Here is a 26069-nt window from a genome sequence, read left to right as displayed (position 1 = left end):
TTGAGAGACCAGATTGTCTCCTCCTACAGGAATTCTGGTTATGATCTTTCCCTGCCACATGTGAGGAGGAATTGTGACTGTCACATTGTTGTAGAATACTGTCTGCCAAGTGAAACAGCCATTACTAGCTTAATCAGAGTACCTGAGACTACAGAGGAGACCCCTCACAGCAGCGAGGAGGGACGACAGACCTTCCCCAGGTCCCAGCCATCACTCTCTCTTGTACCCCCACCCAACTGTACCGACTGCATGTGATCTCGGAAAGTAGAATATACAGGAGGAAGATTAACTAAAGAGTGAACGTCATCTCTGCAGTTTTGGGGAGGCCATCATTTATGTTGGGGTGAAACTTCTCAGTGTTTCCGCTGTCTGGGGGTCGCTCACACTTTTATATGGAAGCCCAGGGAACTTGTAGTTCACTAGCTGGGCTTGAATGGAGTGGTTCCGCTGTCCTGTTGCTACTGGAGTGTAGAAACAGCTGAGGAAGCTGTAAGCTCCCCAGGGTATGTTTCTTTGGGTTACCAGTGTCCTGTTGCCTTAGGGTGAGGGTCAGTAAACACTCAAGGATCTCCGGGTCCGTTCCACCCTTTTCGTGGGCAGCAGAGCATGTTTTCAGCAGTCTTCATTTTCTCTCCTGCAGCACGTAGGCAGGTGGGGCCCCTGAGGAGGCTTTGCTGTGTTGGGCTTGTAAGGGTTAGCCTGGGGGTGGGACAGGTGGGACAGGCTGAGACAGGCTGGAAAAGGAGGAAACCAACCAGGGTAGAAAAGGAAAACACTGGGTAAGCTGTCCTCTTTCTCCACTGTTTGGGACAGAGCATGCAGGTGCACTCAAAGCCTTTCCTAGGGTTCCCCCGGGTGGCCGCTGGGGGTAATCATATCTATTCAAGCGCATGGAGATCTCATTCCTAGTCTTAAGTGTGAAGCAGCTGTCACTCCTCCTCTGCAACTCATCAGTCCCCACTCAAACTCTCCCAGCAATGCTGCAGTCACCCCCACACGCATCCACTGGAGATACTATATGTAGATGGGCTAATAACAGCAAAGGGAAGCTCCCCCTAGGGGCAGAGGGAGTGGAAGAGGGGCAGCCCCAGGCATGTGTGGCAGCCCTACACCAAGGGCAGTCTGGTGAGTATCTTGTCTAGAGCCAACAGTACTCCAGCCCATAGCTTTTACGAGATTTTTTTCAGATTCCCAGAAGATAAAGGCTTAGGCTCAGGGTGGTCACCTGGGCTGGTGAATCTGCATTGTCTGTCTGTCTTTCTTACACTCACACTGAAGGAAGCTGCCCTGCTGGGGAGTACTGCTGGGCCAAGCCATGCACCACACTGGGACACTTCCTCCACCTCTCCGGCATCTTCCTCATCCAGCAGGGCAGAGGCAAGTACGCAAGTACACAGCTGGTAAGACCCGAACCCAGGGTAAAGCAGCAAACAGAAAACGGTATCTAAACCTGTGTCCTCACCACCAGTTGCTGTCCTGGCCCTCCGTACACCTCTGCTCACTTCCCTTAGAATCTGCACCACAAAGTCCTTCAGGCATGATGGGGACAGGGACAGCATTCTCACTCAGGAAACCACCTTCCCGGCCACCCTCCTTCCCCCCACTGCCCTCCATCCCAGGGACGCCCCCCTTTCTTTACTATACTAATAAAACAGTTAAGACAATTCAGTCCGTTGTTTTATTTGTTAAACTGCTAAAAAGTCATCGGGGGAAACATTAACAAAAATGAAATGGACAGATTTAAATATCCATGGAATCCATTTTCATTCCCACACTGTGATGTGCCTAAAATGACTATGGGGGGAGCCGCCTGGCACCCCTGAGTTGTATGGGAAACATCACTCACAGCACCAGCTTTGTCAGGGCACGGTGGGCGTGCACCGACGTGAGCCCTGGTTGGTAGGAGGGGGCAGAGCGAGCACAGTGGAGCCAGAGGTTGGCTTTCATTCCCAAGGATGGGGCTGCTGAGAGGCCACCTGCAGATGACAGCAGAGCAGGCCTTAAGGCAGTCACCAGGCCAGGCTTCCTTACCCTGGACTCCTTCAGATCCTCCCCGCTGTCATTTTTGCTGGTGACCACAGATAATGCAAATAGAGTACGTCACCATGCCAGAGTCACCATGAGGACAAGGACAGACAGATGGACAGACTGAAGAGGAAGGGAAAGGCGAGGCAGAAGGAACTTATAAAGACAAAGTAAAGGGAGCGCCCCCTCGTCCCACTGCGGCGGCTGTCTGTCTTTCCAGGCTGAGCCTCCTGCAATCCTGCCTTCTCTCCTCTTCTTAAGTTAGGGGAGTTCCGAGACCGTTCCTCCACAGTTCATGCTTTCAGTTCTCGCCAGAGCTCAGACATTAAAATGAGAAGGCTGGCAGGGCAAGCCCAGCATTGCCTTCAACAAAACTCCAGTTTCCTTCTACCTTACTGGTGCTCCCAAAACACGGGGCAGGTGGGGTTGTGGAGCCCTCGTCCCAAACAAGGAAGAAAGGCAGCAACAGGAGTGAGAAACGAATGCTCTCTGCCGCACACTATGTGGCATGCATGACCAGGAAGCTCTGTGCAGGAGCAGAGCAGCGCCCAGAACTCTCACAGGCCAACCAAATGACTGAAGTTAATATGACCGAGGGCTCTCAAAGGCACACTTGCAGGAATGGAAAGGGTTAAAGCTTCAAGTAGAAACAAGATGTATTTTAAATACTTAAATACTGATAAATATTTTCTTTAGGTGCTCCTGAGGGTTCAAACAAAATATTTTGTCTCATGTCTCTTGGTGAATTTTAAGACAAAATTGGTATCGTGTCAAAAAAGGGGTGGTGGTTAAATCTGAACTGACAGTGTTCTGTGGACACTGAGCTCTGCTAGCGTACTGCAAGTTGTAGGACGCACACAGCCTCATGAGGCTGAGGAGACCACAGTCTCCACTGCTGATTCACTTCCCACAGCAACATCTACAGCACTCAGGGACCATCAAGTCCCAAATGGCTGGTTGCAGTCGAGGCTCATTCTGTTTTCTCTGGAGGGACTGCAGAGATCTCAGGCAGAGGAACCCATAGCTTTCTAAGAGGTTAAGATTTCTGTTGCCTGTCTACTTGGGAGAAGTCGAAGAATCAACAGTTGACAGCCAGCTTAGGAAGGCCACAGGGGAAAGAGAAAGACTACAAAGTAGAGATTCTTAACTTTCAGGTGTCCGAATGCTTGATGTTTCAGTAGAGACCAAATCCAGAGGCGCCATCCACACGCAAACACCACAGAGAGGGTTCAGCAATGCTAGGCTGCTTATCTGCTGGCCTTATCTCTTGAGTCAAGATCCCACAGGATCAGTCTTGGCCAAAGGACTGGTAGTAGCAACAGAGCAGGCAGCTGGAGCAGTGGGACACACAGGAAGTAGGCACAGGGGTGCTCCCTCGGGAGCGGCTCCAGATCGAATACCCCTCCTCTAGAGTTGGCCTTTTCCAAGTTTCAAAACAGGAGGGCTCTCTTGCCAAGACCAGCAGAGCAAAGCTAAAGGCTAAGGAAAGACTGAGCATGGAGCAGGAGACACGCTTGTCGGAAGGTGAGTGCTGGCCATGAGCCAGACGAGCCGCAGCAGGCTCGTGCCTGGGAGATGCGGGGACAGGGGAATGGGAGACTGCCGCTGGGAAACACGCTGCTGTCCTTTCAATTTCAGTTTTAAAGGTAAAATAAAAATGCTTTATCCACTGATGAGAAACCACCAAACCATAGTTGCATGGCCATTTGAAATAACCTTTTTTGATTTCTCCTATGTCTAGGCTGTGGCTTAGAGACCAATAATTTATAGCTTTCTCTATGAACAAACAAACCAACCAACCAACCAACCAACCCCTCTCCTGGTTGGCTGCACCTCTTCTAGGAAATGAAGTGAAGGCAGCAAGGAAAGCTCTGCTTTGGGGGACACAAGAAAAAGACGACACAGCACTGCACAGCACAGAGGGCTGTGCCGCAAGTGACAGGCAGAGGCAGGAGGATCGCTGTGAGGTACATAGTGAGGCACTGCCTCAGAAAAAGAGAAAACTGGAAAAGGTGTCTTTCGATGCTTTACAGATGTCCTCTGTTTTGTTGAGACAGAGTCTCATCATATAACTCAGGCTAAGCCCAAACCTGAAGTCATCCTGCCTCTGTCTGCCCTGAGTGCTAGGACACAGGCGTGCACCAGCACACTGTGGTGGGTCCCGACGGGCCATGAGGATGCCGGGAGGCTCTAACAGCTCTGAATTCTGTGGACACTGGAGCTTTGTCAGAGAGGAAGAAGTTCGGAAGTTCGGATGCTTTACAAAGATGAACCAAAAAAACCAAAAAGTATAAGAAAACCTCCCAAAGCAAAGCACCGAAGGACAGGCAGCAGCCGGCAGACAGGAGAGGCCTCTGAGGACCCAGTTCTAAAAGGAAAACAACTATGGTTTTTGGCAACTTGCAACCAAACACGATTGTCGGAAAATTCCCTAATCAGACATTTGAATGTTTTGCTAAGACATGTAGGGAGAACTCAAAAAGACCAACGGACAGGAAGGAGGCAGACAGACGGATGGACGGCGGCTCTATAAACATTGTTTCAGCATGACTCCAGCACGTGGGGAACAGGGTTTCCTGTTGGGTGACTTCTCTGGATCACAGAGGACAGAAGGGACCAGGCACAGGGCGCTTCTACAGAGCCATCATGGGTCCTCTGTGGCTGACAGGAGGCGGGGAAGAGCTGTCTTCTGTGACTCTGATCCTGCAGCGGCATCTAGAGCCTCTTCCTCAGTGCCTAGACCATCATTTCTGACTCTGAGAAGGCCACAGAAAGCTCACAGGGGCGCTTCTTCAGCTTCCTGTGGGAAGTTACTGCGGTCTCTCCCCTTACTTCCCGGTCTAGTCAGCAGCAGAGTACAAAGGCCAGCACAGCCTCCACTAAGACCACAACAGCTGATCTGAACCAGGACGAAGATCTCGCCTTTATTGTAAACAGAGTGCTATATAATATATCTGTATATATATAATCTTTTCCTTAGTGGGGATTTAATCCCAGCCTGGAGCAAGTTAGGCATGGAATTGGAGTTTTGGTTTATGGGAGTTGCATTGTTTTCCCAAGTCTCAGTCCAAATGTTTGCACACTGGAAAATTCCAAATTAAAGGACACAGAAGGGAAGGGGTGCTGAGCACATTATCTCTTTGCGCGCACAAAGTACAAGGCGTTTGTCTTTGGGTAGTACTTCACATTCTGCTTCTTGTCCATGAGCCCTCCAAATACGATGAGCTCGCCTCGGCCCTGCACCACCGTGTGCAGGCTGGTCTCAGGAGGCCCGACCACCGAGCTGCTTGTGAACACTTTCCACTTGACTCGGCCCTTCTCCTTGGTGTCTTTAATGTCTAGCACATACATCTGCATAGGTTTGCAGTTCATACTCTGGTACAAGGGTTTACCCACATTAAGGGACTGTGGAGGGTGGTGGCCCAGGCGCCGAGCAATCGGGGGTAAGGAATGACCATCTCCTTGGGCTGGTCCTGGGCGGGAGTTGGGCACTGTTTCTCCACTGCTCAGGCTCTGACTCCCAGGGGAGCTTGGAGAAGACCCAAGAGGAGGACTTAGTGCTGCCGAGGCTGAGGGGCCTTTGGATGACATCGCTTTGATGGCTTCCAAACTCCGACGCAGGGCACCGGGAGATACAGCCCCTGCAAGGGCACTGGCCACATGTGGTGGGGTGTGAACACCATTGGTCTGTTCTGGAGGGTGTCTCACACTCCCTGCAACTGTCCTGTTGTCTATACTATCCACGTGACTACTACTGGAAGCAGACTTCAGGTCCCAATTCAGATCAATGGAACTTAACCTCAGGTCCTTCTGATCTGGTAAAGACCCTCGTCGAGGAGCTAGAGAAAGTCCTACTTTTAGGTCGTAGCCGTCAGAGGCAGATGGAGTGCTTGGAGACACGACCTGTACGGGGCTGTCTAAGGAAGCACCCCCGACAGCTACTGTCCCTGGAGACAAATTTCCACCATTGAGAATGGGAGAGCCATCTCCTCTGGCTGGGGAGAGGCTCCCTTCCCGGGAACCCGAGGGAGTCTGCCTTTGAGCCCTGGGCCTCAGTGTTCCCCAGCGGCCATTAACACAGGGCGCTTCGTCCATACTCCTCACCGGGGACTGGGAGCGGTACTCTCGGGTCTCAGGAACCAGGGCTGGAGGAGTGGCACTGATAGGTGACGGGCGAGAGTTCAAACTGGGGCTGAGGGGCGCTCTCCCGCTTGGCGCCTGGCTGAAGACCACCACACACTGTCCCACCTGGAAGAGAAAGACTCGCACTCACAGCCTGCCCTTAGTTCTGATCCGACTTCCTAACACAGCCACTGGGAACGGGTAGGAGATGAAACTGTGTCGGCTAGGAAGGCACGCAGACAGGAATGACTGCTGCTAAAGTAAGGCTATCAGTTATAGCTGTGGAATCGGGGCGTCTGTTTGAGAGACCCTGGGAACAGTCTGTAGACAAATGGACCCTTAAAGCTACAAATAAAATGATGTGCATCGATGTTCTCCTACCAAACAGCTCGTGGACACAGGAAATGCTAAAAGAGCATGTGAAGCAAACTGTTTTCTACTTCTGTAAAAATTTCTCCTGAAGTTTAACATATTAATTTAGGTTTCTAGTTAAGGGCATTTCCTACTGGCTGCTCATCCCCTACTTACCCGGCAGGCTGGATGACACCATAGCTCCGGGGCACCATGGTCTTCATTTTCTACCTTGAGTGGCTGCCAGGCCCAGGGACCTGGGTGCATGTGCAGCAGCCAGGCATCTTTGAACAGCTGTAAGAGAAGAACCAAGAACAGAACTCGGGTTGGAACATGCTCCAGCACACACACTCACAATTGCTTTATATCCAACCAACCACCCACCCACCCACCCACCCACCTATCCATTCACCCACCCATCCATCCGTCTGTCCACTCACTCATCCACCCACCCACTCATCCACCCACCCACCCATCCATCCGTTCATCCACCTATCGTGTGACAGAACTACTGTTTCAAGGCTGTGGTGCCTAGTGTAAAGTGTGTGTATGGGCTTGGCAGGTAGACATTCTAACCCTCAGGCATTCATTCAGCTATGACTCCTGCCTGCATTCATTCATACATGGCTGCTGAATGTCCTGGCCCATGGAATTGTTCTTGTGACTCACGTCCCAACTGCAACTGGGGTGTGTGTGTGCATGTGTGTGTGTGTGTGTGTGTGTGTGTGTGTGTGAGAGAGAGAGAGAGAGAGAGAGAGAGAGAGAGAGAGAGAGGGAAATTCCATGTGGATTTCAGTCATCTCCATGTTTATTATTCCACTGCCCCCCTCCCCAAACAAATCATACTGGAAAACCTTATAGGTTAAAGAGGAACCAAGAATAGAAAGAAATGAGAAACGATTATTTAAGAGATCAGTGTTTCTATTCAAAAGTACCTCTCAACCCTCACTCTCCACCCCGCCCCCAAAAAAGAAAAAGGTAGAAAATATAAAAGCTGTCTACTCAAAGTGGAAGAGACACTCTGTAAGTCAGCATGCCGAGAAGGGGTCCTGTGTCTTAGTGGGCAAGTGGGCCGAGCACACCCCCAGCATGTAGCGGCTGAACCCAGTGCCACTGCATACTCACCGCATTGGGACCGCCACACCCGCCAAGGATCAGAAGAGTTGTATCATCTATAACAATCTGGGGAGACAAAGAAACGTAAAATAAATCTACAAAGACACAGGCGCCTGACTTCCCACGCCTCCATGACGTCCACGAACATAATGCCCAGCTCCCAAGTGAGCATGCCAGCTGCCTGCGCGTTTCTATGCCTTTGAGCTGACGGCCCTTGAACAGACACATTCTTAAAGAGTGCTAACCACAGAAATGCACAACTCTCTTAAAACCCCTAGAGGCCACTATAGGTAGTACAGCACAATAGAAACACATGCACACACACGCGCGCGCGCACACACACACACACACACACACACACACACACACACACACACACACATACACACACACACACACACACACACACACACACACACACACACACACACACAGAGTAAGAAACTCTCTTTGGCTCATTGCACAGGGACCTCACCTCACTCTCATAAGATACTACAGTGCTTGCTCAATAGTTAAACTCTTTAGCACCTGAGACTGGCCACCTCGAGGGTGTGGACTGGGGCCAGAGATGTTCGGCTTGGACCACGCCCACTGCTCCAGGTCCAGGACCCAGACTTCATTGCTCCTGTGAGATAAGAACACAATCAGAAGGAAGGTGTGAGCTCCAGGGAGCAAGGTCTGGCTGAGAGACTGGTGCCTGTGCCAGTGTTCATACATGCAGCCTGTCTGGGCTGGAGGAGGCTTCAGGGGCGGTCTCCTCAGAGTCCGGGGGCTTCAGAAGAAAAAAAGACCGCAGCTGAACCCTCCATTTGCAGTCTAAACAAGAAACTATTTTCTCTAACTTTCGTGTCCTCTCCTATGAGACAGAAAGCAGGCACCTGTCCCGAGTTCTTTCTCTGTGGTCCTAAGGTCTTAGTGAGTTGAGTGTGCAGCCACACTCTGGACCCAAAGAACAAGGTCCTCAGTGACAGTAGGTGGTGGCGGCGGCGGCTGGTCAAGTGATCGCCTTTCCAAACCAAAAACCACAAGAAAGAGGAAAAAAATGGTTCTGAAGGCATCCATCACAGTGCAGGCGCTAACAGGCTTGTGATGGTGATGACAGAGAGCACCTCACAGTGGCTAATAAGCTGCAGTCTCCACAGGAACCAACTGCTATATTCAACCCTCTAGAAGGAAGCAGGGATGGGCATGGTGGCATGCATCTTCAGTCCCAGGCAGAGGCAGGAGAATTGAAGTGAATTTGTCACTAGGCTGGTCTACATAAATTCCAGGCTAGTCATAGACCCTGTGTCAAAACACCAACTCCCCCTGCAAGGAAAGGGGCAGGGTGACCTTGGCATGACTGTCCCTCAACTTCAATCCCAGCACTTATGAGATCAAGGGTTTCATGAACTCAAGACCAGACAGAGCTAGAAAAGAAAAAAGAAAGAAAAGAGAGAAAAGCAAGCGAACACGGCAAAGCCTGCTCCTGGCTGGCAGTCTGTTTCTGGTGGTCTTCTACTTACACACAATGATATAAAGTACTCCCAAATTTAAACCCTAAGCCCTCTCATCTACAGAGAAGTTCTTTTTGTTTTCTCCATATATACTTTATATTCAATTTATATTTATGTTTTTGTGTTGTTTTGCTTTGTTTCTTTTTAAGATTTTATTTATTATTATACATAAGTACGCTACAGCTGTTTTCAGATGTGCCAGAAGAGGGCGTCAGGTCTCATTACAGATGGTTGCAAGCCACCATGTGGTTGCTGGGATTTGAACTCAGACCTCTGGAAGAGCAGTCAGTACTCTTAACCTCTGAGCCATCTCTCCAGCCCCTTGTTTTGCTTTTTTAAAAAACAGATTCTCATATACCCGAGGCTGGCCTCAAACTTGCTACACAGCTGAGCGTGACCCTGAACTCTGCAATAACTATTTTAAAACACTATACTGGTGGGTCATGTCATAGGGCAAGCTTGGGTCTGCAATGACTTAATTACTTACTTACTTTCTTTTCTTTCTCTTTTTCCTTTGAGACAGAGTTACTGTATGTAGCCTTGGCAGTCCTGGAACTCATAGAGATCCACCTGCTTCTGCCTCCTAGGTGCTGGGATTTAAAAGGGGTGTGCATACTGAAAACTACTGTGGCTCCTACGCACGCCAGTGACACAGATGGGCTTGCTGTCCTGACTCTACCTAGGACGGGCGGTGATACAGGAGGCAATGGCTGGGGATCTGCCTCCCTGAGAGCTTCCCCTTTCTAATTCACTTTCCCAGTCTGTCTCCTATCCCATTTGGAGAGTCCACAATTTCTACTCATCCTGTGAATATACCTTTTCCCTTCTCCTGAAGGGTCTGAGTTGGGCAATAAACCATCCTGCTTCTTGAAAGATTGTCTTCTATAGGCACAGACCAAGGAGAGCCTTCAAACAACCCGATCCCATTGTATTAAACAGAAATGCTTGGGGCTGGAGAGATGGCTCAGTGGTTAAGAGCACTGGCTGCCCTTCCAGAGGTCCTGAGTTCAATTCCCAGCAACCACATGGTGGCTCACAGCCATCTGTAAGGAGATCTGACGCCCACCCTCTTCTGTCTTGCATATGCAGCAGAACACTCATATATTAAATAAATAAAAATTTAAAAAGAAAGTCTTAACATTGAGTTGCCACTGATCTGGGATGGAGGGAGCAAAGAACTAACTGCTGGGTGAAGTAAGTAACAGGGCTCAAGAAGAACTGTGTTCAGAGACATGGCTGTGCCTAGTTCACCTTTCTGGCCCTGTTATGAACGGGAGCTCCTACCTTCAGGTTAGCATGAAGCAAGCTGGAAGTACTTACATCTGCCGGGATCCTAAGGAGCCACCGAAGACAATCATTTTATCACCTATCACACAGGAGGAATGGCCAGCCATGGGAGGAGGCCCATGCGTGGTGACAATGCAGTTCCACCTAGCGGAGAGCAGGGGAAGGAAGGAAGCAGACATCAGACCCACCTGTTGCGTCCTCAGAATGTAAGGCAGCAGGAGCGAGCGGTGCACTAAGAAGCACAGTGGCCGCCTTCCCAGCACACGGACAGACAGAGCGGGGCAGCACACGGGCACTCCCAGCTCTCATGTCCACATCTCAGCGTGGCTGCAGACAGCCAAGGAAGAAGTGAAGAGCACTATAGGACGACATTTGGCTTTGTGGCTCCCTCACCCTTGCGTGCTGAGGAAGTTCTACCTGTCATTCCATCCGACTGATGGTTACTGTCGTTACGACAGACAGTCTAGGGGCTGGAGAGATGGCTCAGCAGTCAAGAACACTGACTGGCTGCTCTTCCAGAGAAAACCTGGGTTCATTTCCCAGCACCCACACGGTGACTCAAAACTGTCTGTAACTGCAGTCCCAGGGGACCTGATGCCCTCACATAGACACATGCAGGCAAAACACCAATGCAAACCAAACCAAACTCAAGAGGCAGAGCAAAGATTTCTGTAAATTTGAGGGCAGCTTGGTCTCCAGGGTGAGTTCTAGGACAGTCGGGGAAATGTAGAAAGACCCTCTCTCAAAAATTAAACCAAAACAAAAAAGAGAGATGTGTCTGAGAAATAGCCTGAGAGTTGACAGCACACAGGGTTCCTTGTGTGCACAGTGCTCCTGTGCTCCGAGGAGGGCTTCAGAAGCTGAAGGCTCCTTCTCCAACTAGAAGAGAACTAGGGTGCTTCTTCTCCTGGCAGGGGAGATGGGGGAGGGGGGAGCGCAGGCGCAGGGGGGCATAGGGGGGCGTGTCTTAATGTCCTAAAACCACGTTGCAAAACACCTCCATTGACAGCCAAGTTCTTGCTGTGTTCCCTCTGCCTGGAAAAGATTCTCCAAGGAATTCTGTTGTTTTGTTAAAAAAAAAAAATCAAGATTGTTAGTAATCTTAAAAAATATTTTTATATTTATGTATGTCTATGTGAGTTTCTGCTGTGTGTGAGAGAGAGAGGATGAGGGGTTGGTGGATCCTTTGGAGCTGTGGTCCTCTGCAGGACCAGGAAGAACTCCTAACCACAGAGCCACCTCTCCAGCCTCCCCGCGAGCTTCTTGATACACAGAAATAAAGAATCCATCGATTTAAAGCCCACTTTGGGGGAAGCGAGCTGGCTTGGTGGGCTAAGGCACTTGCCACGGAGCCTGACAAAGTGAACTGATCTCTAGCATTCTCATGGCGAGAAGAGAGAAGGCTCCGGACGTCCATCCTCTGCCCACCACACCCAAAAGAGCTAAAGCATAACACAATGAAACCCATTTCCTCCAGACACAGACTGGGTTCTCTTTGGGGCTTACCAGTTTTTAGACGGCGAGTACGTGTGAATTTCATCAAAGAATCTCTCTGGCTGGTGTAAGGGATAGGGACTTGGCCTTGTCCAGCCACCAAATAGCACTAGCAAGTCCTTGTACACGACCAGAGTGGCCCCAGCTTTGGGGGAAGGATAGGACCCTAGGAAAAGGCAACAGCACCGTGATTAGGATTTGGGAGCTCACCCACAGGTCACCTTTCCTGGGAAGGACAAGAAGAGAGGCAATGTCTGTCACACAGCAGAAAGGTAAGGGGGCTGGGGGGGGCGGGGAGCTGGGTTTTCAGGTCTAAGAGACCCATTATTGATTTATACATCTTCATACCCAACACAGAGAAAGGTACTCAGCTTTCTTTGAAAGTGGAGTGGAATGGGCACCCAATTCAAAAGGTCCCAAGTTGCCTTGGCTTAACTTTACAACAGTGCCACAATGGCCCACAGGCAGTGGGATTCTCCTAGGAAATGTGATCTTTGGTAGGCTAGTGAGAATGTCAGGTAACAGAGGACTATCACCTCAAGTACGTCTCACGGTCACAGAAAGAACGGTGGACACTACAAGCCATTCTGTGTCGCTGTGCTGTGGTCTCCGGGAGGTGTATTAAGTGACAGGTCCCGTGGGGTATAACCCTGTCATAACTTAGTCCAAGGGCAGCCTCAACTACACACAGAGTCTGAGAGCAGCATGGGCTCCATGATGCCCTATCTAAACGAAAGAGAAAAGCTGAGATGACACATCTCTCGTAGACAGAAACTACCTCTCCGGTTTTTTATTTTGAAATGACAATTGTTATAGCCCCCAATTCTTACTGGGTATCTCACTGTTATTATGGTCAAAGTAATTTGTCTCAGTATCTATAGGTCAGAAAATATTAGAATATTAAAAAACAAAACAAAAATACTAGGCAGTTAAGAGCACTGGTTGTTCTTTTAGAGGACCGGGGTTCAATTCCCAGGACCCACATGGCAGGTCACCACATGTACCTCCAGTCTCAGGGGACATGATGCCCTCTTCTGGACTCCATGGGCATCAGACACACATGTGGAACAGATACACATGCAGGCAAAATACTCAAACACATAAAATACATTTTAAAATTTATTATTTTGGTTGCCTTTTTTTGTTTTTTGAGACAGGATTTCTCTGTGTAGCCCTGGCTGTCCTGAAACTGGTGCTGTAGACCAGGCTGGCCTCACACTTAGAGATCCGCCTGCCTCTGCCTCGAGTGCTGGGAGCAAAAGCGTGCACAAACATCAGCGATTTTTTCCTTTTCCTTTTCCTTTGAAACTAAGAAAGGGTCTCATACAGCCCAGGCTGTTCTCAGCCTTGCTACGTAGCTAAGTACGGCACTGACTTCTGACTACGTCCCGTCTCTACCTTTGCCGCACAGGCCTGGTTGGCCATGCCTAGTTTGTGGGCTGCTGTGAACAGTACCCAGGGTTTCCTTTGTGCCGAACAAGTCACCCGCTAAGACACATCCCTAGCCCCACAATCTGTGTTTCTTGAGTCCATAACTGCTTCTCATTGAATAATTTTGCCTTACCCCAGGGAGGCCTCTTAGCTAAACTAGACAACTCTAGCAATTCATTGCATTTTAACGATCTAGTTAAGAGCTAGCTATTATACTCCAAAATGACCCATTTTGTGAAATACAAAACAAAGTTTCATACCCTTTCAACTCTCTTGGAACTTATAGGTAAAGTGGAAGATATAAACAAACAAACAATCAAAACAAAATGAAACTCCACAAATAAAATACTCAACAGGCCAGGCTACAGAGTAAGATCCTGTCTTTAAGGAGAAAACAAAAAAAGCCAGGTGGTGGTGGTGTGTGCCTTAAATCCCAGTACTGGGGAAGCAGAGGAACAAGGATCTCTGAGTTCAAGGCCAACTTGGCCTACGAGTCTAGCTCCAGGACATCCAGGCTACATAAAGAAACCCTGTCTTAAAAAAGCAAAAAAGGAGAGCTGAGCAGGAGAGCTGGCCCTGCCCCACACTAGCTGTGGCACTGAAGAGTGACCCCCACACCTCACTTGGGCAGGGGTAGGGGTGAGCTGGCCCTACCTCTCACCTGGGCAGTGCTGGATGAACACACAGGAAGGGGCTGGGTCTCCACCACACAGGGCAACAACAGGGTCATCAGAGAAGAGATCCAGTATTGATGAGCAGCAGAAGCCAGAGGCCTCAAACCAGACCAATGACTCACTGCAACCATCATTTGCAAGAAAAGCTGTTTGGGCAAAAGGGTATTGAAGTGGGAACTTAAGGGTTCTTTGAAAGTCGGCTGGATGGCGTTTTGCTGGGGCAAACACGGGAAGGAGTGTTCCTGAAGTGGACACAGACGTGAAAGGCGAAGGCAGACTGGAGAAGGAACGTCTAGCTGAAGCAGGCACAGGTAAAGAAGGTTCTGCTAAAACAGGAGTGTGAAAGGACACGTGATGAAGGATTCTTTGCCAACAACATGCATGTATTGGTCTGCCTTATATTATGTAGAAAAACACACCAAAAGACTTCTGGTGGTATGCTGCAGTTTCTTGCCACTTCTGTGGACTTGGGCTGACTGGCACAGGGATGCCAGCTGAGACAGACGCATGTGCTGAGGGAAGACACATGCTGAGACAAGACCCTTGGAGGACATGTTATATTTGGAGAGAGGATGAAAGGACTTTACAGAGTGACAGAGGCTGAACTTGGCTTGCTGGTACAGCTAGCTGTGCAATGCTGGGTCTCAAGTCTTCACTGACCTTCCAGAGAGAGGCAAAGCCAAGAACTGCTCCTGGTGTCCCTCTGGGTCCCTCCCACTCAGTCTAGCTGAGGCCTGGCAGTCTCTGCTAGGTAGTGCCACCGCTGCTGACTCCTGTTTGCTATCCCGACTCTACCAAACTGGACTGTGGTTTATCCGTGAAGTGTTTGCGAGCAGATTGACCTGCCGCTGCCTGCTGACCTGTGAAATGAAGTGCCGGATTTCTAGACAACACAGACGGGAGTTTCTCAAAAGAGCCTTTCTAAACAGGCCCACATCCCCTGTATCCTTTCTTTTCCACTACCTTTGGTGGGTGGTGGGCTAAAAGGGAGGTTAGAGGGTTTAAGAATCATCATTAGCCGGGCAGTGGTGGTAAACACCTTTAATCCCAGCACTTGGGAGGCAGGGGTGGACGGTCAGAGATATACAGAAAGAAACCCTGTCCCCCCCCCCCAAAAAAAAGAATCATCATTAAAAATCTGTTTTGGAAGGATGAAAGTTGCAGGTGTACTGTGTGACACTGTGACATGCTGCAGCTTCCACAGCTGTATTTTTTGTTTTCTTTTTGGGGGAGGGGCTGCAAAGGTGGGTGACAGACATGGAGGATGAGGAGATGACTAGGATTAGGGTGAACGATGTGGAATTCACAAAGAACAAAAAGTTAAAAGACAAAAGAGAAATCGCTAAAAGACGGCAACGTTAGTCAGTGACTTACCCCCTCTAGACTGGCACGTGGATTTGATCCGAGGCCCGGTGATATGGTTTACAGTCAATGTAGAAACTGAGCTCAGCACCATGGCTCTCCCCAACAGTCACACGATGGAGCTAACCAAAGTGCTGGGCTTTTTTTAAAAATTCTACCCTCAAAGTGTGATTTTTATTTTTATTTATTAAGATTTATCTTAGTATTTAAGTACGTGGCATGTGTGTGTGTGTGTGTGTGTCTGTCTGTCTGTCTGTCCACATGGATGTGTGTCCATAGTGTAGCTAGAGGCATCAGGTTTCCATGGAGCTCCAGCTCCAGGCCACTGTGGCCTGCCTACATGGATACTGGGAACTGAACTGGGAATCTTCTGCAAGAGCTGTATATGCTGTCAACCACTCAACTCTCTCTCCAGCCCTTCAAAATACAATCTGCAATACAAATTTGATAATCTGAATAAAAATCTCTGTAGCATCTACACTGAGCCAGTGATTCCATTTCTAGTTAATAATAAGATTTCTGAGCGCCAGGCAGTGGTGGTGCACACCTTTAATCCCAGCACTCGGGAGGCAGAGGCAGGCGGATTTCTGAGTTCAAGGCCAGCCTGGTCTACAGAGTGAGTTCCAGGACAGCCAGGGCTACACAGAGAAACCCTGTCTCAAGAAAACAAAAAAACAAAACAAAACAAAAAAAACAAACAAACAATCCCTGAGCAAATGAAAGAAGCAATGCTGAACTTGATACAAGGCAGTTATTTGGGAGAGGAACTTCAATTGAGAAAAGGCTCCAATGGACTGCCTGCAGGACATTCTGCAGGGCCTTTTCTTTTCTTCTTCTTCTTTTTTTTTTTTTTTTTTTTTTTTGGTTTTTTGAAACAGGGTTTCTCTGTGTAGCCCTGGCTGTCCTGGAACTCACTCTGTAGACCAGGCTGGCCTCAAACTCAGAAATCCGTGTAGAGCATTTTCTTGATTAATGATTGATAGGGGTGGGCTGAACTCACAAATGTCACAAGCCTATCTGTCATTTTATCAAAATTCATTCACAGCCTCAACAAACAGGCTTGTTATCTTAGTCTTAAGATTTAAATAAAAACACTTGTTCCTCTTTACTTGTTCCTGTGGGCATGTGGTGGTTACACACTTGTGCTGGGAGCACAGGATACCTCGTGGGGTCCAGGAATGGGCTCCATCTGGAAGGCAGCGTGCAGGTGACAGTGCTTTCTCAGAATCAGGGTATCATCCACTCTGAGAGCCTTCTGCTCTCAGATAGCCCTTCCTGGAAACCCCTCATGGACCTGCCCAGAATTGCATCTCTTGGTTGGTTCCAGAGCCCATCGTGGTTAAATGCCAGGAGAGGGTCAGGGTTAAGCCTCCTGCTGGCCATGGTGACACAGACTGGACTCCCAGCACCTGGGAGCTGGTGCTGATGATCAATGTCCATCCCTGGCTGGCATCAGACCTTCCAATAAGAACTAAAGGCTATTGGCTCTCTAGAAATCCTCCAGGCCTCCAGCTGGTGCAGTCTGCTGAGGCATCTGGCTTTGTGGGCAGAGCAGTTACCATGTTCCCAGTTTCTCTAGTGTTCAATGGCCACTGCTGGACCACCCAGTCCCTATGATGTAAGTCATTCTAACAAATCCCTTCTATTTTTATTTTATTGGTTACTATTTATTTTGGTTTTGCAAGACAGATTGTCGTACTATGAATATTCTTGGTCCAGAGAGGGGCACTATTTGGAGGTGTGGCCTTGTTGGAGAAAGTGTATCATCGTGGGTGTGGGCTTTAAGACCCTAGTCAAAGCTGCCTGAAAGCCAGTCTCCTAGCTGCCTTAGGAACAAGAAGTAGAACTCTCAGCTCCTCCTGCACCATGCCTGCCTGGATGCTGCCATGTTCCCACCATGATGCTAATGGACTGAATCTCTGAGCCTGTAAGCCAGCCCCAGTTAAAAGTTGTCTTTATAAGAGTTACACTGTTCCAGGACAGCCAGGGATAGACAGAGGAACCCTGTCTCAAAAAACCAAAATCAAAAAAAAAAAAAAAAGTTACACTGGACATGGTTTCTGTTCACAGCAGTAAAGCCTAAAGGAAGACACAATGTTTCTCTGTGTAACAACTCTGGCTGTCCAGGAACTTTCTCTGTAGACCAGGTTGGCCTCAGACTCAGAGATTTGCCTCCTGAGTACTGAAATTAAAGGATTTGTCACCGCATCTGGCTATGAATCCCTTTTATAATCCATACAAACTCCTATTGATTCACACCCCCTGCCAGGCAGTGGTGGCACATGTTTCTCTGTATAGCCCTGGCTGTCCTGGAACTTACTCTGTAGACCAGGCTGGCCTCAAACTCAGAGATCCACCAGCCTCTGCCTCCCAAGTGCTGGGATTAAAGACATGTGCCACCACTGCCCGGCAACATTTTTAATATACAAGTATTTCCCTGGTCACTATCATCATCTATAGTTACTACAAAGTAAATAAAAGCACACCCAGATTGTTGCCATTACTGACTTTTAGACAAAAGACTTCCAGCTACACATGTGACTTGTTGATGATTTTGAAAGCTGATATAGGCCGTGATCTAGGATCATTAGGAACAGGACGTGTCAGAGGTAAAGTCTGAGAATGGAAATCAATGGCATGCTGATGATTTCAAAAGAAAAGCAGCAAGCAAAAAACTGTCCAGCCCATAGGCTCCCACGTGTTTAACTGCATGCTGTGTTTAAAGAGGGCACAGTCTAAACTGCCTTGAAACCAGGAGTAAACACTCTCCTCTTAGGGATGAGATGACATTGCTCACTGCTCGCTCTCCCAGGAAACCTGACTTCAGTTCCCAGCACTCACACTGATAGCAATTCCAGCTCCAGGGACAACATAACACACTTCTGTCTGTCTGGGCTAAAAGCCTTGGAGGGAGAGTTTTCATCTGTTACCTATTTCACTCTGATGGGCTTGCTTAGCACACTGTGCAAAAATGAGCTGCTCAGCTTCTCCAATGACAGACTATACTGGGACCGAGGGGCTACTTCTTATAAAAACATCTGCTAAACTGAAACCTAGCACATGGAAGTCTACTGATGAGAGGACCCTTCTGTGGTGGGACAGAGCTGCCTCCCTGTACTCAGGACACAGAAGAGTCTTAGACAAAGTTTCACCACGTGGCTTTGTTTTCAGACAGGATATCCCTGTGTTTTGTGGCCAGGAAGCCCCTGACTTTGCTTCAACCTTCTAGTCTTAGGCTCCGCTGTGATGGAACACAGGCATGTGCTGCCAAGGCCAACTACAGGCATACATTTTCACTCTTACACCCACACCCATGCCTTTAAAAACATCCCAAGCAATTTATGGAATGTCCCAATGGCAAAAACTTTAGTACCTGCCGTGAGAAGCAGGCCAGGGGCATGAGCATAAAGAACTCCATGGGCGTTGTTCCCAGAGCCAATAAAGCTACATGAAAGATCACTGTATGAACAGGGCAACATTTACCAGCTAAAAACTCACTACACCCAAAACAGTGAAGACTCCTCGTCTCTACTGCAAGCTCTCTTTCTGGGGCAGGAGAGGTTGCATCTGATAACCTGTTAATTGTGGCTCCATTCATAGAGAAGACAATGTTGCTAGTCACAGACCTTCCCTCCTGCAGAAACAGGAAAGCCCTAGGAGCCCTGAAACACTCAAGTCTATTCACTGTCCCTGGAGGACCAGAGGTCACACAGCTCTGTATGGGGCAGTTCCTGCTCTTCTCTCCAGCAGCACAGAATACTATCCACCTCCAAAAAGCACGTGGTCTAGAAAAACCTCCGAATCTGAAGAATTCCTTTCTTCCCTCTGCTTTCCCCCACAAACCCTGAGACCACAGGCCCACACTGTCCCAGGACTGCATCAGGCCAGAGGAAACAAGGCAAAGCTGCCACCCAAAGAAGAGTAATCAATAAACTGAGCCTGTAAACACAGTAAGGGGAAACCAGAGGCAGCAATGAGAGGTGGAAAAGCCCTTGAATCAAGCACATTTCCTCTGCTTCTGCTCTGAGCCAGCCAGAAAGAGAAGGATACACAGGCTCTATACCCGAGGCTCAACTGCCTGCCAGACCTACCCCAAGAAAAGTGCCTGGACATGAGCTCTTCCTACTGTGTCCCCTTGCCCCCTGACAGGACAGAGCAAGCTAGCCTGCAAATGCAGGACCGAAGCAGGAGGGATGGACACAGACACACAGTTAATTGGGGCCAGCTTAGTTTCAGAGGTTCAGTCCATTATCATCACAGCAGGAAGCATGGCAGCTTGCTGGCAGACATGGTGCTGGAGAAGGAGCTGAGAGTTCTACATCTTGATCCTAAGGCAGCCAGGAGGCGGGTCTCTCTACTGAGCCAAGCTTGACCACAGGACCTTAAAGCTCACCTCCACAGTGACACACTTCCTCCAACAATTAACTGTTTGCCTTTCTAAGAGCTGCCTTGATCATGGTGTCTTTCCACAATAAAACCTTAACTAACATAACATCTCTCCAGTAACACCACCCACCAAGCCAATAAATCTAAAAATAATAAAAAAATAAAATAAAATAAAAACACCAGGAGTGATGGTATGCCTCTAATCCCAGCACTCCCGAGAAAGACATGCAGATCTCGGTGAGTTCCAGGCCAGACAGGTCTATAAAGGGAGACCTTGCTGTCAAAACTGGCAGAGTGGTCTGTAAACATTCTCCCCCTGCTGCTACATGATGTTTAACTAGTAAGCAACTGTTAGAATTAAAACGTCTTTGTGTGAGGTTTGCAAGAAGCAATACTTAGGTGCTAGCAGGGTAATTCATATGGTAAAGATACTTGCTATCCCGGGGTTCAATCCCTGGAGCCTACATGGAGGAAGGGAGAAACAACTCAGAAATTCCTCTGCACTGCAAACATGCTACAGAGCATTCATGTTTGCATCTCACCATAATATAATGAGTGTGGGGTTTGGGAGTTGTTTTTGTTTTTTTGGTTTTTTGGTTTTTTTTGGAACATGGTTTCTGTGTAGCCCTGGTTGTTGTGGAACTCTGTAGACCAGGCTGGCTTTGAACTAAGAGATCCTCCTGCCTCTGCCTCCCGAATTCTGGAATTAAAGGCTACGTGTAGCACCAATGCCCAACAAGTGTGGTTTTTTGTTTTTTGTTTTAAACCAATCATTCTTCACATAAATGCAGTCAACATGTCACTGAGAAATGTCAATCAAATAGCATTTTAAGATTTCAGAAAATGTATTAAGATGGCAATGATGCCAAAAAAGAGCACACAGGGTAGATCCACACTCAACACACTCAATACAAAGGCACGCAACACACTCAACACAAAGGCATAATACACTCAATTCACACTCAACATTCTCAATACAAAGGCACGCAACACACTTAACACAAAGGCATAATACACTCAATTCACACTCAACATTCTCAATACAAAGGCACGCAACACACTCAACACAAAGGCATAATACACTCAATTCACACTCAACATTCTCAATACAAAGGCACGCAACACATTTAACACAAAGGCACGCAATATACTAAATACACACAATACAAAAGGCACTGGCAGAGAGCACACAGAGCAGAGCACCTCGATACAAAGGTACTGGCGGAGACTGGGGCAGAGAGTCTAGGGAAGGAAGTTCAATCTCGTTTCCCAAGGTCCAGGAGACCTTCTGAGCTCTGGAGGATGAAGCAGTCTCCTGCCCAGAAGTCATGCTGACACCTCTAAGTCAATAAATGACCAATCACAGGGTCCATCCACCTCCCAAGAGCAAGTGATCTTTTCCACACAGACTATGAATGAGGCAAGCCTTCCAGTGCCAGGCTATGCAAACCAGCACACTGAGAACGCTTATGTGAAAAGTGTCCAGGGATAAAGCCTGTGTTCCCACAATTAGAATGGACTTCTACAATTTCATAAAAGGTTAAATCCAGATGGCACCGGAGACACATAAAACGACATACAAAGTGAAGTTCACTGTGTCCTAAACCACGGGACGGTGTTAGGAAATTCCATGGACACCTGAATACACAGAGGCAGTGCTGGATGACTTAGGAGTGTCACTGCAGAGGGAACCCAAGAGCAACCAGGAGGCTATGATAGACTTGAAAGCAGAGGACTCTGCTTATTTTCAGTGACACTGTGGGATCTTGAATAAGAAAGAATGTAAAAGGCTCCCGAATTTGACTAAATGACTCAGAGTCAAAGGATAGTAGGAGGAGTCAATGACATTTTAGTAACGGATGCATTTGGTAACCACAAAAAAACCCAAACCAAACCAAAGCAAAAAATCAAAACAAAACCCTAAAGGTAGAACTGAGTCTTCTCATTCACAAACAAAACTACACTAACCAATAACACAGTGGGACTAAGGGCTGGAGAGAGAGCCCAATGGTTAGAGCAGGGCCTGCTCTTCCAGCACCCACATTCCAGGACCCACATGGTAGCTCTGAGAGGTCTGTACCTCTAGTTCCAGAGGATCTGATGACGCCTCTTCTTCCTCCTCCTTTTCTTTTTTTCTCTTTTTTTCTTTCTCTCCATTTGTGAAGACTGGGTTTCTCTGTGTAACCCAGGCTGGCCTGGAACTCGGGGATCCACCTGCCTCTGCCTCCTGAGCACTGGGATTGAAGGTTGGGGGGGAGGGGTGGCCTCTTTTGGCCTCCTCAGTCACTGCATACACATGGAACACAGACATATGCAGCCAAACACCCAGACACATAAAAATAAATCACTGCCTGCACTTGAGGCAGACAGACAGACAGACAGACAGCAGGAACTTGCACTGCATTTGAAAGACACACAGTCTCCTTCCTTCCAGGTGCTCTGTGCTTATCAGTTAATAAACACCCACTCTACCTCCACCAATCCCAAATTCTCAGAACATTTTTCTGGGTAACAATTAACAATAAACTGTTTAAGGTTATGTGTGGTACTGCACACCTTTAAGTCCAGCACTCAGAAGGCAGAGGGAGGCAGACCTGAATTTAAGAACAGCCTGGTCATGTTTCAAGTTCTAGGATAGCCAGAGCTATACAGTGAGACCCTGTCCCAAAGTAGACAAAGTAGAAAAGGGCTAGGTAGATTCAAAACAACCCTAAGAGGACCTTCCTGCACATGGCTATGTCTTCTGCCTACTGTTCTGTATGTTGATGTCCATGTGTACAAACGTGGAGGGCAGACGAAGACCTTCAAGAACTGGCTGTCCCCTTCCACCATTTGGATATTGAGGTCAAACTCTGGTCAGCATCTTGGTACTGCAGAGCTATCTAGCTGGGCCATTTGTCTCTTCTGAAAATACAGATTCAGGAAGCTGGCGAGGTGGCTCGGTGGCTCGGTGGTTAAGAACACTTGATGTGGCAACTACAAGGACTGAATTGGTAACCCAGATTCATGTAACGAGCTGAGTAAAGTCTTAGAAACACTAAAATCCTAGTGCTGTGGAGGCAGAGGCAGGAGGACTTTGGGGTTTGCTGCCTGCCAGCCTACCCGAACCCCCAAAGTGAGCTTCAGGTTCAGGAAAAGACCTTGCCTCAAAGGCAGAAAGTGACTGAGGACACCTGACACGCTCTTCTGGCGTCCATATTTGTATTCACATGTGCACACATACATATACCACTCCCCCCCCCATCCATCATCCTGTCCACAACCCTGCACATTAGAAAAGTGAGTCTCAGGCGGGCATGGTGGCACACACCTTTAATCCCAGCACTTGGGAGGCAGAGGCAGGGGGATTTCTGAGTTGGAGGCCAGCCTGGTCTACAAAGTGAGTTCCAGGACAGCCAGGGCTACACAGAGAAACCCTGTCTCGAAAAACCAAAAAAAAAAAACCCCCACCAAAAAAAAAGAATGTTTGTGTGTGTTCTCTTGAGTCCCAGCTTGAACCGCTTTCTACCTGAAACACTGGGATATTTCTGAACAAAACCCAAGTTGTTTGTGTGTGCTGCAGTGTCTGGCTGGCCTGGTGTAGTTCAGGTAAAGGGAGGCTGAAGGGAGGCGCTAACGCCGTGGAGCATATACTGGGGTAGGAAAGCAAAAGCCAAAGTAAAATTACACAGCAACCAAGCAGCAATATACAAACTAAACAGAGACGATTACTGTAATCAGGAGACTCTTGTGTAACTGAGGAAGTGTGTGAGAATTCATACGCAAAGACCCTTGGGCAGCAAAGAGGAAGATGTATTACATGAGTCAAAAGCAAGATGAATGATTGTCACATCGTGTCTTAGTCACTGTACTATTGCTGTGGAAAGACACCATGACTAAAGCAACTCTTATAGAGCACATATTGGGTGTTTGCTTACAGTTGCAAAGGGGCTAGACTCCAGGGGCTAGAGAGATGGCTCAGCAGATAACAGCACCTGTTGCTCTTACAGAATGGGGTTCAACTCCCACTGTTCACATGGCGGCTCACAACCATCTATATCCCCACTGTTCACACCCATACATGCACATGGTTCACACCCATGAACATAGGCAAAACACATAAATAAATGTTAGTTTTTTAAAAGAACTTATGGCTTCAAACACTTATTAATCAATACTTCATTACATGTAGTAAGGAACAAAGGGACTAGAAAAGGAGTTCTCACTAAGCATAAAATCCTGAGCCCTAAAAGAGGAGCAGTTAGCCATACTTCCGGTTTTTCCATAGCCCTGTACAAACCCCACGCCCGCCCCCAGTGCTCCCATAGCCCTGTGTGCACACTCCTGCTGCTTCTCTGGGAGAGGATCTAAGCCTCCGGCCACAGCCTCACAGCAGCGCTTCTGTACACACAGGGAGCATGACTGGCTTTCCCAGCCTTTAAGACGGGATCCTGCAGTCCACACTTGTAAGTCACAGTCACTGGGAACTGAGATCATGGCAGAAGCGAAGCTCCTGCCTCCTCACCAGTGCCCTTCCTAAAAGGCCAAAAGGACCCAACCTAAGGCAACTAGCAAGGCAAGGTCTATGTAAGACAAGAGCCCAAGGAACCCACATCTCCTCAGTGCCGAGACTCGGTTAGTTCCATCCTCGAAAGCCGAATGAAGGGTGTTAGGGAAAGCCTGCCAATCAATCTAGCAGAGCATCGCATACCCCAGGGGCCCAACGTCTCCATGGCACCAGCACCTCCAATCTTATGACTGACACTTCAGATTGACCGGACAGTCTCACGAGTGCAAAAGCAACTGTTTTGTTGTTGTTGTCTTTTTAAGGAAAGATTAAATCAAAAGGAGAAAAGGAAGCTGTTCCCAGCGTAATTCTGCCATCCTGGGACCGGCTCGGAATGCACCTGCTATGAAACCTTCCCACACCCCTGAGTAACCAGCAGAGGCACGCCCCATACACTCCCCGGATAGCTAAGCTGGCAAGAGCAACTGTTACTCAGAGACCTCAGCCCTGGGACAATAGCTCCTGTCAGTCAACTATGGTTCTCACGACCCTGCTCTGTTCTTCAACTTCATTCCAAACACAAATCACACCTGTGTAAGTACCTGAGAAAACCACACCATGGGTTCACACAGTGCCACAGTGATGCTGGACAGGCACCAACACGAATATCGACAACAAAACACAAACTTTGTTTGTTTGTTTGTTTGTTTGTTTATATAGCCCTGGCAGCCCTAGAACTTCCTATGCAGACCAGGCTGACCTTGAACTCACAGAGAACCATCTGCCTCTGCCTCCCAAGTGCTGGGATGAAAGATGTGCACCAGCTATAATTTTATTTTTACTGCAAAGATTTAGATGAGCATATAATCCTAGGCATTTACACAGCAGATGTGACAAAGCGTGGGACAGTGGAAACATGTCCTTTGTGAGAAGCCAGAGGTCAGCAGTCCTTCACTTACCTGAGGCCAATGGTCGAATCCACTCCTTGCTATTTAGGTCTAGCCTCCAGAGGTCATTGAAGGCAGCATTGCAACTGCTCTGCGTACAGCCACCAAAGACATACATAGACTGATTGGCATCATAATAGCACGCACCTACAGGGGGCAGAGAAACACAACAAACAAGTGACTGTACCTTCATTTTCAGATATTGTTAACATTTAACCACAACTCTTTTTTTTTTTTTTTAAACTCAGTTATTCCTCACATTCAACAACTCTGAACCAGGAACCAAAGTTCTCTCCTTAGCAGCTTCTCTTCAGCCTGACCAGTATCTTATTATCACTGCAAAAAAAAAAAAAAAGCCCAGCGAAAAGCTGCGAGCATTTCTCTTTTATTATTTAAAAATTCTAGGGCTGGTGAGATGGCTCAGTGGGTAAGAGCACCCGACTGCTCTTCCGAAGGTCTACAGCTCAAATCCCAGCAACCACATGGTGGCTCACAACCATCCGAGATCTGACTCCCTCTTCTGGAGTGTCTGAAGACAGCTACAGTGTACTTACATATAAATAAATAAAATCTTTTAAAAAAAAATTCTAAACATTTATTTTTATTTTATATGTATGGGTGTCTTTCTTGCATGTATGTCATGTGTATCATGTATGTACAGTGCTCATGGAGGCCAGAAGATGTTAGACTCCCCTGGAACTGGAGTCAGACAATTATTAGCTGCCATAAAAATGCCAGGAACTCAATCTTGCAGAAGAGCAATAGCGCTCTCGAACAGACAAGCCATCTTTCCATGCCCTAAACATTCTATGTCTGAGCATTGAGCACACCAACAATGACATCACAGAGGGAGACAGCATAATTCCAGGAAGAGCAACTCGGTGGCATTCAG

At 48.1% G+C, this 26069-nt stretch overlaps 1 protein-coding gene across 3 annotated transcripts in view; it reads right to left on the bottom strand.

The window, feature by feature from the left end:
* Positions 1-1659: 1659 nt before the first annotated feature.
* Fbxo42 (F-box protein 42) overlaps positions 1660-26069 on the bottom strand; it is a 56141-nt gene continuing 31731 nt past the window's right edge. For all 3 annotated transcript variants that reach the window (NM_172518.3, XM_006538703.4, XM_006538702.4), the window contains 7 exons: positions 25190-25324; positions 11904-12057; positions 10431-10541; positions 8143-8239; positions 7624-7680; positions 6676-6792; positions 1660-6273 (listed from right to left, as the gene is read on the bottom strand). In NM_172518.3, coding sequence (NP_766106.2) covers positions 5158-6273; positions 6676-6792; positions 7624-7680; positions 8143-8239; positions 10431-10541; positions 11904-12057; positions 25190-25324 — 1787 coding nt within the window. In that variant the 3' untranslated portion in view covers positions 1660-5157. The remainder of the gene's footprint in view (positions 6274-6675; positions 6793-7623; positions 7681-8142; positions 8240-10430; positions 10542-11903; positions 12058-25189; positions 25325-26069) is intronic.

Source organism: Mus musculus, chromosome 4 (genome assembly GCF_000001635.26).
Source record: "Mus musculus strain C57BL/6J chromosome 4, GRCm38.p6 C57BL/6J".
NCBI lineage: Eukaryota > Metazoa > Chordata > Mammalia > Rodentia > Muridae > Mus > Mus musculus.
This window is presented reverse-complemented; position numbering and strand designations above follow the sequence as displayed.